Source organism: Prosopis cineraria, unplaced genomic scaffold (genome assembly GCF_029017545.1).
Source record: "Prosopis cineraria cultivar Desert tree isolate PC_DT_omini unplaced genomic scaffold, ASM2901754v1 PC4, whole genome shotgun sequence".
Lineage (NCBI taxonomy): Eukaryota > Viridiplantae > Streptophyta > Magnoliopsida > Fabales > Fabaceae > Prosopis > Prosopis cineraria.
Genome location: NW_026555335.1, coordinates 18,374,752 through 18,387,196, shown reverse-complemented (window position 1 = coordinate 18,387,196; position 12,445 = coordinate 18,374,752). Strand labels below are relative to the sequence as shown.

Genomic DNA, 12,445 nt, shown 5'->3' with positions numbered 1-12,445 from the left:
ACGTTCGCAATGATATGGACGAAGATACCCATTTAGTGTTGGATAATTAGAATCAACCAAATAATATTTACCTATTAAATGAAAGGAAGTGATGTAAATTTTACTAATATTAAATTAATGCAATAATAATTATAGTAACTTTAATAAAATATACCTGGAGATGGATGCGGAAAATGCATTGAAAGAGTTGATATGGAATTATCAAATACTTGAGCATCATGAGCTGTACCTTCCCATCCCGTAATGACAAAAGTAAAACACGTGTCTCAATCACATACAACCATAACATTCTGTGTGCATATCCTTTTCTTCCAATAAATTTGATTTGATCAGTAGCACTAACCATGCATGGCACATGAGTGCCATCAATTGCTCCTATAGCATCCTTAAAGAATGGCTAATACCGTGGATCATTTTGAATTTTTGAATGACATTGTTGAAACAAAGGATCGAGTGGCTTTATGTTTGCCTTGGGAAGGTTAAGGCAGGCAGCTAATACTTTATAAAAATTTCTATGAACAGTTTCCCTTGAATGCTAAAATCATTCCTGTAACATCTATTACTAACTCATGTCCAAATGTATTTAAAAACATTCTAACTATTTCTTCAACTCCCATTTTTTTAGACTTCTTTAGACCAAGATCAACTAGTGTCGTACATAGTTGCCTAAACAGATGTTTTTCCATTCAAAACATTTCATAACAACAATAGGATAACCTTGCAAAATCTCATTGACCCACATTTGTCCTGTTTGCATGCTAATTCTCTGTGGCTCTTTACACACATATGGCATCACATATTCACTAACTAATTGACATATTTCTTCTTGCTCCATTATATCTTGCTATAACAAGGGAAGTACTTGATGAGCCACATCTACATCCCAACCTTCATTCCAACCTAACATATATTCATTCGAATCTTCCATGATTTTCAAACCTGAGGTAAAATAGTATGTAAATATCATTTGTATATAATATAAAGTACATAGTATATAAATATCATAAAAGATAAAGCATAAGATAAGCATTAGATAAGAGTTAAATATTCACAACAAACCAAGTCATCATTTGCAAACTACAAGTAAAAATAAAGCAACTACAAGTCAAACACAAGTCAAAATAAAGAAACTACAAGTCAAACACAAGTCAAAATAAAGCAACTACAAGTCAAACACAAGTCAAGTCATCATAAGCCTAGATAAAAATTCATCCCGATGTATTTTTTGAAATCTAATCTAGTAGATGGTAGATTTGGTGCTTCAACTAACTGACCAAGTGATCAAGATGATCTTTAAGTTACCAGTAAGCATCTCGTATAGGCTTGTACAGAATAAGGTTGACACATCTCCAATGTAAATCTTTATTACCAAAAACTTATGGGAGTTCATTTAGGTGAACCACAACCTCAGAAACTCCTATGTCATTTGCTAAAATCTTGTTCACTGTCTCCGTTCTTGCTCTATTATCCTTAGCCATTTCACTTATCACATATGCTATTTTCATTAAGGCAGGGACTTTTTGCTTTTTTCTCCCACCAATGCCTACAACCCTCTTTCTCTTGCTTTGACTTCCGTCACCACTGGTTCCACTGGTATTTGTGGTGACATTCAAGCCCAAGAGCTCATCGGTGACCCCCGTAGGTGCTGCAGTGTCAGTTAAATTTAGCTCCTCTTCACTATCACCGGAGCCTTCTCGAAGGTCAATAGCAGGGTCGTACACATCCTCATCATCATCATCCTCTATTTGGGTCTAGGTATTAGATGGTACAAAAAGTGTCTCCCCAGTTGCCAGAACATCCTTGAATATCAAAGTTAATTCTCTTGCAAATCTCAGACCTTTATATCCAAATTTTCCATAAAGGAGATTTTCCTGCAACCATTCAAATAACCAACAATTAAAATTCTAATCTTAAAAACACTTAACAACTAATCCATACCAAGATTTTTCACTCCCACCACTCATCTAGAGCGTCAACAGTCTTCTTGTCACTGTCCCATCCTAAGTCGGTTTACTTGAAAACAACTTATGCCATACGTTCCATTCTTTCCTCATGTTATCTAGCTTATTTTTCAATTGCTTTCGCTCATACCTTTTTCCTGTTTTTGCCTCAAACTCCTCAATTATTGACTGCCACCCATTTTTATTGAAAGTAGTTCCCTTCCTTTGTTTCTTGTACACTTGCTCCAAGCATTCCTTAATGAAAATTTCTGTCAAGGTTGAATTCCACACAACTTTTCCTTGGTCGCTGTTCATTGTTCTATAGACTAGCCAACCATCACAAACATGCAAAATTAATAAATATCTGTACATATGTGTATCCTTAAAAATGAACAGGGGATTGTAATTAGATCTCAAGCTTTCAAGAATATTAGCTATGGTCATCTCTCTTAATAAACCCAGCTAACTCCTAATTTCTATTATCCTATCAGACTGACATTAAGAAACAAATTTTGGAATCTTTAAACTTTAAAAGAATAAATTAAGAAAATAAATATGTAATATAATAAATTGTAAGAAAATAAATATCTAATTAGTACATTAAAAATATGACATGCATGCGTTTTCTAAGAAGCTATTTTCGTACAGCACCATAGAATCAATTTGCACAGCATGCATGTGTTTTCCAGGAAGCTATTTTCACCTTTTCAAGAACATCATGAGGCTTTCAACTCACTAAAAAATAAAACGAACAGGGAATGAATGAACAGGGGATTGCTTTCAGATTTCAAGCTTCCATATTCGTCTAATAGCATTATAAATAACAGTAACTTCAATTGCAGAAGATCGGCTGTAAAAACCAACATTATAACAACATTATCAGTCTTTCGTTATACACACACATGCAAAACACGACAGATCAAGAAAATAAAAAATAGCAACTCGAGTTCTAGAAAAAAACGACAGCTCTTCCTCTGCTCTAAGATAAAGGAAACAGGGGATGGAAAATAAAGAGGAGACTAAGCACTGATCAGTTCTGGAACAATAAAAGACGACAGGCCAAGAAAACAAAGACCAAAAACTCGAGTTCTAGAAAAAAAAACCAGGTCTTCATCTACTCTAACGTAAATAAAACATGGGATAGAATGTAAAGAGGATAACAAGCATCATCAGTTCTGGAACAGTAAAGCACGACAGGTCTAAGTAAAAATAGTCTTTAAAGAACGAAGAGTAAAGCACGACAGGAAGGAAGCAAAGAAGAAGATGAAAAAGAATGACATTACTTGGCAGAGGCAAGCGATAGAGAGCAGATCCGGTGATAAGAAGAAGAAGCACTCTGGAGCAAGAACATGGTGGATGCTAGAAAGGACGGCAGTGAGCTGGAGATCAATCGGACGCAGATGACTGGAGCTACAAATCGGCCGGAGGGAGCAAATGACTAACGAAAAGAGGCAGATTTGAGGTGTGTAGAGCTTTATTCGAGATCTGAGGTGTATGTTTTGGAGCAGATGGGAAGGTCACAGGAATAAAAGTAACACGCACAGTAAGCTAAGCACAGCTCGATAGATAGGAGACAAGAGAGAGAACGCATTAGAATTTAAAATGCATTTTATTGCTTTTAATAGGTACTAATGTGAACGTGAAGAAGAAAAAGCTAGGGCAGTAAGCTTCTAACTCACCGCACGTTTTCATGCCAACTGAGGTTCAAAGATTTTGCTAATCCAAACAAGATAATTTTACCATTTTACCTCCTAATCTTAGTTTTTCCTATTCTAACTGAGGTTACAATGCAATCCAAACATGCCCTAGATCTATGCGTGACTTGTTACGAGAAATTCAAAAACGAGCATGTTTGGATTGCATTGTAACCTCAGTTAGAATGGGGAAAACTGAGGTTAGGAAGTAAAATGATAAAATTATCTTGTTTGGATTAACAAAATCTTTGAACCTCAGTTGGCATGAAAACGTGCGTTGAGTTAGAAGCTCAGTGCCCTAGCTTTTTTTTCTGCGTGTTCATGTTAGTACATGTTAAAAGCAATAAAATACATTTTCTGATACATTCTCTCTCTTATCTCCTATAGTTGTGATTAGCTTCCTGTGTGTGTGTTGCTTTTATTCCTATGACCTTCCCATCTGCTCTAAAACATACACAGATCTCACATAAAGCTCTACACACCTCAGATCTACCTCCTTCTATTAGTCATTTGCTCCCTCCAGCCGATCTCCAGCTCCAGTCATCTGTGTCTAACCGATCTCCAGCTCATTGTCGTCCTTTCTAGCATCCACCGTGTCCTTGCTTCGAAGTGCTTCTTCTTCCTGTCACCTCTTGATCTCTATTGTGTCTATCGGATCTACACTTCCCATCGTCGGATCTGCTCTCCATCGCTTGTCTTTGTCAAGTAATGTCATTCTTTTTTCATCTCCTTCTTTGCTTCCTTCCTGTCATGCTTTGCTCTTCGTTCTTTGAAGACTATTTTTACTTAGACCTGTCGTGCTCTACTGTTCCAGAACTGATAATGCTTGTTATATTCTTTACGTTCCATCCCCTATTTTGTTTACGTTAGAGCAAAGGAAGACCTAGCTTTTTTTTTTCTGGAACACGAGTTACTGGTCTTTGTTTTCGCGGCTTGTCATCCTCTGCTATTCTAAAACTGATCTGTGCTTGGTCTCCTCTTTATTTTCCATCCCCTGTTTTGTTTATCTTAGAGCAGAGGAAGAGCTGTCGTTTTTTTTCTGGAACTCGAGTTGCTGTTTTCTGTTTTCTTGATCTGTCGTGCTCTGCATGTGTGCATGTAAAGAAAGACTGATAATGCTGTTATAATGCTTGTTTTTACGGCCAATCTTCTGAAATTGAAGTTACTGTTATTTATAATGATGTTAGACGAATATGGAAGCTTGCAATCTGAAAGCAATCCCTTATTCATTCATTCCCTGTTCGTTTTATTTTTCGGTGAGTTGAAAGCCTCATGATATTCTTGAAAAGGTGAAAATAGCTTCCTAGAAAACGTATGTATGCTGTGCAAATTGATTCTTCTATAATGCTGTACGAAAATAGCTTTCTAACATGGATTTCTCTTGCTTTGATAGAAGGGATAAAAGCATAACTTTCTAACATGGATTTAGAAAATTTTGAGAATATTCGGATCATCCATGGTTATTTTACAATCCTAGAAATCTATACATTATCAACAAATAAATGGTTGGGATTGCAAAGATAAAAGGGAAAAAAATTTAGTGTACATATTTATTTAAGCATAGCTTCCTGTAAAAAAATTTAGTGTACATAGCTTCCTGGAAAATGCATGCATGTCATATTTTTAATGTACTAATTAGATATTTATTTTCTTACAATTTATTATATTACATATTTATTTTCTTAATTTATTCTTTTAAAGTTTAAAGATTCCAAAATTTGTTTCTTAATGTCAGTTTGATTGGATAAGAGAAATTAGGAGTTAGCTGGGTTTATTAAGAGAGATGACCATAGCTAATATTCTTGAAAGCTTGAGATTTGATTACAATCCCCTATTCATTTTCAAGGATACATATATGTAGAGATATTTATTAATTTTGCATGTTTGTGATGGTTGGCTAGTCTATAGAACAATGAACAGTGACAAAGGAAAAGCTGTGTGGAATTCAACCTTGATAGAAAATTTCATTAAGGAATGCTTGGAGCAAGTGTACAAGAAACAAAGGAAGGGAAATACTTTCAACAAAAATAGGTGGCAGGCAATAATTGAGGGGTTTGAGGCAAAAACAAGAAAAAGGTATGAGCGAAAGCAATTGAAAAATAAGCTAGATAACATGAGGAAAGAATGGAACGTATGGCATAAGTTGTTTTCAAGTGAAACCGACTTAGGATGGGACAGTGACAAGAAGACTGTTGACGCTCTAGATGAGTGGTGGGAGTGAAAAATCTTGGTATGGATTAGTTGTTAAGTGTTTTTAAGATTAGAATTTAATTTGAGAATTTTAATTGTTGGTTATTTGAATGGTTGCAGGAAAATCTTCTTTATGGAAAATTTAGATATAAAGGTCTGAGATTTGCAAGGGAATTAACTTTGATATTCAAGGATGTTCTGGCAACTGGGGAGACACTTTTTGTACCATCTGCTACCCAGACCCAAATAGAGGATGATGATGATGAGGATGTGTACCACCCTACTATTGACCTTTGAGAAGGCTCCGGTGATAGTGAAGAGAAGCTAAATTTAACTGACACTGCAGCACCTACGGGGGTCACCGATGAGTTGTTGGGCTTGAATGTCACCACAAATACCGGTGGAACTAGTGGTGACGGAAGTCAAGGCAAGAGAAAGGGTTGTAGGCATTGGTGGGAGAAAAAAAGCAAAAAGTCCCTGTCTCAATGAAAATAGCATATGCGATAAGTGAAATGGCTAAGGATAATAGAGCAAGAATAGAGATAGTGAACAAGATTTTAGCAAATGACATAGGAGTTTTTGAGGTTGTGGCTTACCTAAATGGACTCCCAGAAGTTTTTGGTGATAAAGATTTACATTGGAGATGTATCAATCTTGTTCTGTACAAGCCTATGCGAGATACTTACTAGCAACTTAAAGATCATCCTGATCACTTGGTCAATTGGTTGAAGCACCAAGTTTATCATCTACCAGATTGGATTTTAAAAAATACATCTGGATGAATTATTATCTAGGCTTATGATGACTTGACTTGTGTTTGACTTGTAGTTGCTTTATTTTGACTTGTGTTTGACTTGTAATTGCTTTATTTTGACTTGTGTTTGACTTGTAGTTGCTTTATTTTCACTTGTAGTTTGCAAATGATGACTTGGTTTGTAGTGAATATTTAACTCTTATCTAATGCTTATCTTATGCTTTATCTTTTATGATATTTATATACTATGTACTTTATATTATATACAAATGATATTTACATACTATTTTACCTCAGGTTTAAAAATCATGGAAGATTCCAATGAATATATGTTAATGAAGGTTGGGATGTAGATGTGGCTCATCAACTACTTCCCTTATTACAACAAGATATAACTGAGCAAGAAGAAATATGTCAATTAGTTGGTGAATATGTGATGCCCTATGTGTGTAAAGAGCCACGAAAACTAGCAGGCAAACATGGCAAATGTGGGTCAATGAAATTTTGCAAGGTCATCTTGATCATTGTTATAAAATGTTTCAAATGGAAAAACATTTATTTAGACAACTATGCGTGACACTAGTTGATCTTGGTCTAAAGAAATCTAAATAAATGGGAGTTGAAGAAATGGTTGGAATGTTTTTAAATACAGTTGGGTATGGAGTTGGTAATAGGATGATACAGGAACAGTTTCAACATTCAAGGGAAAATGTCCATAGAAATTTTCATAAAGTATTAGCTGCCTGCCTTAACCTTTCCAAGGAAAACATAAAGCCACTGATCCTTTGTTTCAATGATGTCATTCAAAAATTCAAAATGATCCATGGTATTGGCCATTCTTTAAGGATGCTATAGGAGCAATTGATGGCACTCATGTGACATGCTTGGTTGGTGTTGCTGATTAAATCAAATTTATTGGAAGAAAGGGATATGCAACACAGAATGTTATGGTTGTATGTTATTAGGACATGTGTTTTACTTTTGTCATTGCGGGATGAGAAGGTATAGCTCATGATGCTCGAGTATTTGATAATGCCATATCAACTCCTTCAATGCATTTTCCGCATCCACCTCCAGGTATATTTTATTAAAGTCACTATAATTATTATTGCATTGATTTAATGTTGGTCAAATTTACATCACTTCCTTTTATTTAATAGGTAAATATTATTTGGTTGATTCTGGTTATCCAACACTAAATGGGCATCTTGGTCCATATCATTGTGAACGTTATCACCTTCCAGACTTTAGGCGAGTTGCAGGATTTGCAAACAATAATAGGGTCTTCAATTATTATCATTCAAGTCTAAGATGCACTATAAAAAGAACTTTTGGAGTATGGAAGAATAGGTTTGCAATTATACGAAAAATGCCCAAATTTAATTCAAATTGTTTGTGCAACAATGGCAATACATAATTTTATTAGGAGAAATTCAATTACTGATGAGCAGTTCATACAAGCTGAAGATGAACGTTATGTATTGCCATTGTTGCACAAACAATTTAAACTTGTGTTTCATATTTAAATTTGGGCATGTTTCATATAATTGCAAACCTATTCTTCCACACTCCAAAAGTTCTTTCTATAGTGCATCTCAAACTTGAATGATAATAATTGAAGACCTCATTATTATTTACAAATCCTGCAACTCGCCTGAAGTCTGGAAGGTGATAACGTTCACAACGATATGGACCAAGATACCCATTTAGTGTTGGATAACTAGAATCAACTAAATAATATTTACCTATTAAATAAAAGGAAGTGTTGTAAACCTTACCAACATTAAATCAATATAATAATGATTATAGTAACTTTAATAAAATATATCTGGAGGTGGATGCCGGAAAATGCATTGAAGGAGTTGATAGGGCATTATCAAAAACTCGAGCATCATGAGCCATACCTTTCCATCCCGCAATAATAAAAGTAAAACACATGTCCCAATCACATACAGCCATGATATTTTGTGTTGCATATCCCTTTCTTCCAATCAATTTGATTTGATCAGCAGCACTAACCACGCATGGCACATGAGTGCCATCAATTGCTCCTATAGCATCCTTAAAGAATGGCTAATACCATGGATCATTTTGAATTTTCAAATAACATATTGAAACAAAGGATCAAGTGGCTTTATGTTTTCTTTGGAAAGATTAAGGCAGGCAACTAATACTTTATGAAAATTTCTATGGACAGTTTCCCCTGAATATTGAAACCATTCCTGTATCATCCTATTACTAACTCCATGCCCAACTGTATTTAAAAACATTCCAACCATTTCTTCAACTCCTATTTTTTTAGATTTCTTTAGACCAAGATCAACTAGCGTCGCTCATAGTTGCCTAAATAAATGTTTTTCCATTCGTAACATTTCATAACAACGATCAAGATGACCTTGCAAAATCTCATTGACCCACATTTGCCCTGTTTGCTTACTAGTTCTCCGTGGCTCTTTACACACATATGGCATCATATATTCACCAACTAATTGACATATTTCTTCTTGTTCAGTTATATCTTGTTGTAATAAGGGAAGTAGTTGATGAGCCACATCTACATCCCAACCTTCATTCCAACCTAACATATATTCATTGGAATCTTCCATGATTTTTCAACCTGAGGTAAAATAGTATGCAAATATCACATGTATATAATATAATATTCATAGTATATAAATATCATTCAACAACATAAAAAAAGCATAAGATAAGCATTAGATGAGAGTTAAATATTCATTACAAACCAAGTCATCATAAGCATAGCAAACTATAAGTCAAAATAAAGCAACTACTACAAGTCAAAGACAAGTCAAGTCATCATAAGTCCATATAAAAATTCATCCAGATGTATTTTTTGAAATAAAATCTGGTAAATGGTAGACTTGGTGCTTGACCAATTGACCAAGTGATCAGGATGATCTTTAAGTTGCCAATAAGCATCTCACATAGGCTTGTGCAGAACAAGATTGACACATCTCCAATGCAAATCTTTATCACCAAAAACTTCTAGAAGTCCATTTAGGTGAGCCACCACCTCAAAAACTCCTATGTCATTTGCCAAAATCTTGTTCACTGTCTCTATTTTAGCTCTATTATCCTTAGCTATTTCACTCATCGCATCGGCTATTTTCATTAAGGTAGGAACTTTTTGCTTTTTCCTCCCACCAACTCCCCCAACCCTCTTTCTCTTGCCTTGACTTCCATCACCACTAGTTCCACCAGTATTTGTGGTGACATTCAGGCCCAACAACTCATCAGTGACCCCTATAGGTGCTGTAATGTCTGATAAATTTAGCTCCTCTTCACTATCACCGGATCCTTCTTGAAGGTCAATGGTGGGGCGGTACACATCCTTATCATCCTCCTCCTCCTCTATTTAGGTCTGGGTAGCAAACGGTACAAATAGTGTCTCCCCAGTTGCCAAGACATCTCTGAATATCAAGGTTAATTCCCTTACAAACCTCAACCCTTTATGTCTAAATTTTTCATAAAGGGGATTTTCCTGCAAGCATTCAAGTAACCAACAATTAAGATTCTCAAATTCAATTTTAATCTAAAAAACACTTAATAACTTATCCATACCAAGATTTTTCTCTCCCACCACTCATTCGGAGCATTAACAGTATTCTTGACACTGTCCCATCCTAAGCTAGTTTCACTAGAAAATAATTTGTACCATATGTTCCACTCTTTCTTCATGTTGTCCAATTTATTTTCAGTTGCTTCTGCTCATACCTTTTTCCTGTTTTTGCCTTAAACCCCTCAATTATTGCTTGCCACCCATTTTTGTTGAAAGCAGTTCCTTTCCTTTGTTTCCTATACACTTGCTTCAAGCATTCCTTAATGAAAATCTCTGTCAAGGTCAATTCCATACGGCTTTTCCTTTGTCATTGTGCATTGTTCTATAGTCTAGCCGGCCATCACAAACATGCAAAATCAATAAATATCTATACATATATGTATCAATTTCCAAAATGAGATATAACAAATATTATAACAAAAGCAGAATAATCTGATGACAATATCTCCTTTTTTGTTCAATTACCCATTGCATTGTCCAGATTGAGAGAATAGAACAATCTCTATCACTCACTATTAGCAATGGTTAGGCGTATGTACTGTAAATTTGTATTCTTGAAGTTTTTGTTAAGAAATTTTATCGAGAGATCCTTAGTAAATCTTCTCTCAAGAAGCTGGAGAAATTAGGTTCTTTTTTATTAGTTGTTATAATGCAAATTTCTTTAGTCTTCACAAAATCCACTTATTTGATGTGAAGATACAGAGTCTTCAAATGGGAAAGCTGACTTGTCCTTGAAGTCAAGGGTTGAAGGCAAAAGCTCACATGAACCATCCAAGTGGTAATACTTATCTTTAATTAATTGAGACTGTTTCCTTCCCACTGAGCAGATTAATCTGATTCCTCTTTCTAATTAATGTGTTTGTATCTTTCACTGTCTGACATTGTTTTTGATGTATATAAGCATTTTAATCAATCAGTTATTATCTTATTTTAGGTCAAAATCAACTAGCAATATATGGAATCAAATCTCAATATTTATGAAAGACATGAAAGCACTTTTGCTTAATAAGGTTTATGTCATTAATGTTTTAGGTACTTCTTCTTAACTGAGTAGGAGTGCTCATAGTTTATGACATGAAATCGGGGGGCTCTAAATCTCTAAAAAAGGTTCCAATGCAGCATCAAGTCACAGTGAGCAGGAGTGCTCATCGATATTCCTTTGCATTTTTCCACAGGCCCTCACCCGAAACTCCTCTCTCTCTTTTTCACTCTCATCCTTAAGTACAGGACCTAACCCAACTGGTCTCTCATGCAACCCATACCAGAATCAACACAGATAAGAAGCAGAGCATAAGATGAAAAATGAAAGGTGACTGGAAAAAATGAAAGTAGAGCAAATAGTTCAAACTTTATAAACCAAAGCAACAAACAAAAGCTGCTCACAATTCATTAAAAAAAGAAAAAAGAACTAGAGTGAGGACGGCATAGTAAGGAATAAGGCGACATAGGCAGAGCAAAATCAGACGATGAAGAAGAAGAAAAGAAACTTAGCATAGCAGTAATGAAGGCAATGAATGAGATGAAAGGAAGAACCTTACTTGCCAAGGACAGTCGACGGGGAGTAGATCCGGCATCGGCAACCTTAGATCTAATGGAGATGGTGGAGATCGAGACGCGACTGTAATATGGAGAAACCACTGCTTAAGAAACTACACTTTCATCTCAGACATCGGTGCTTCAACATGGAGATGTTGGAGCTTCAACTAAGGTAGAAGAGAAGCAGATCTGAACGTGACCTAATGTTGGATGTCTGGAGCTCAAGAGGTGAAGCGAAGCAGATATGGAAGTACTGCATAGGAGGTCATGAGAGGAAGAAAGCAACATTAAGAAAAACCAAATACCTCGTGCCTGGCAGGTTGAAAGCTAAGAGGAGAGAGAAAGCATGCAAATTTTAAAACATAATTAATGAGTCCAACAGTTTGCAATGTGAACGCTGATACAAAAGCCAGGAGAGTGGACTTTCGAAAAAATGCTCATTTTTGGCTAACTGAGGTTGAGATTTTTTCTTAATCCAAACAAAACAAAATGGGCTTTTTTTGTTCTAACCTCAGTTGGGCTGATTCTAACTAAGGTTGACAGTTAATCTAAACATGCACAGACTTATTTAACGTGCTTTCAAGTTTTCAAGGCTAGTCGGAAGAAAGACAGGAAACTTTCCCTTTCATCTTATCTATTCGATGCAAGCATGGTTTCACATTCAGTTTATACAATTAATATGCTTAACTCTTTCTTGACTTTAATGAGTACTTTTTTCCTAGTTTAATAATGAAGCCTTAAAACCACAAGC

General features: G+C 35.4%; 3 protein-coding genes across 3 annotated transcripts; 1 reads left to right on the top strand and 2 right to left on the bottom strand.

Annotated features, from left to right (window-relative positions):
• Positions 1 to 1,376: 1,376 nt before the first annotated feature.
• On the bottom strand, positions 1,377 to 2,255 carry LOC129308895 (uncharacterized). The gene is made up of 3 exons (XM_054950268.1): positions 2,092 to 2,255; positions 1,838 to 1,871; positions 1,377 to 1,751 (listed from the first exon to the last, which is right to left on the bottom strand). The coding sequence occupies exons 1-3, from the start codon at positions 2,253 to 2,255 to the stop codon at positions 1,377 to 1,379; spliced, it is 573 nt and encodes a 190-aa protein (XP_054806243.1).
• A 3,291-nt stretch (positions 2,256 to 5,546) lies between these two features.
• On the top strand, positions 5,547 to 6,121 carry LOC129308894 (L10-interacting MYB domain-containing protein-like). Its single transcript, XM_054950267.1, has 2 exons — positions 5,547 to 5,825; positions 5,945 to 6,121. The coding sequence occupies exons 1-2, from the start codon at positions 5,547 to 5,549 to the stop codon at positions 6,119 to 6,121; spliced, it is 456 nt and encodes a 151-aa protein (XP_054806242.1).
• Positions 6,122 to 9,519: 3,398 nt separating this feature from the next.
• Positions 9,520 to 10,450, bottom strand: LOC129308893 (uncharacterized). The gene is made up of 3 exons (XM_054950266.1): positions 10,314 to 10,450; positions 10,046 to 10,080; positions 9,520 to 9,950 (listed from the first exon to the last, which is right to left on the bottom strand). Exons 1-3 carry the CDS (start codon positions 10,448 to 10,450, stop codon positions 9,520 to 9,522), a joined length of 603 nt encoding a protein of 200 aa, XP_054806241.1.
• Positions 10,451 to 12,445: the final 1,995 nt, after the last annotated feature.

Coding starts and splice junctions, on each gene's coding strand:
- LOC129308895 (XM_054950268.1), bottom strand. CDS start 2,255: ATGAACAGCGACCAAGGAAAAGTTGTGTGGAATTCAACCTTGACAGAA. Junction 1,872..2,091: donor GAGGCAAAAACAGGAAAAAG/GTATGAGCGAAA, acceptor GAATGGTTGCAG/GAAAATCTCCTTTATGGAAA. Junction 1,752..1,837: donor TGGAAAATTTGGATATAAAG/GTCTGAGATTTG, acceptor TCTAATACCTAG/ACCCAAATAGAGGATGATGA.
- LOC129308894 (XM_054950267.1), top strand. CDS start 5,547: ATGAACAGTGACAAAGGAAAAGCTGTGTGGAATTCAACCTTGATAGAA. Junction 5,826..5,944: donor GGGACAGTGACAAGAAGACT/GTTGACGCTCTA, acceptor GAATGGTTGCAG/GAAAATCTTCTTTATGGAAA.
- LOC129308893 (XM_054950266.1), bottom strand. CDS start 10,450: ATGGAATTGACCTTGACAGAGATTTTCATTAAGGAATGCTTGAAGCAA. Junction 10,081..10,313: donor AAGGCAAAAACAGGAAAAAG/GTATGAGCAGAA, acceptor GAATGCTTGCAG/GAAAATCCCCTTTATGAAAA. Junction 9,951..10,045: donor GAAAAATTTAGACATAAAGG/GTTGAGGTTTGT, acceptor AGACCTAAATAG/AGGAGGAGGAGGATGATAAG.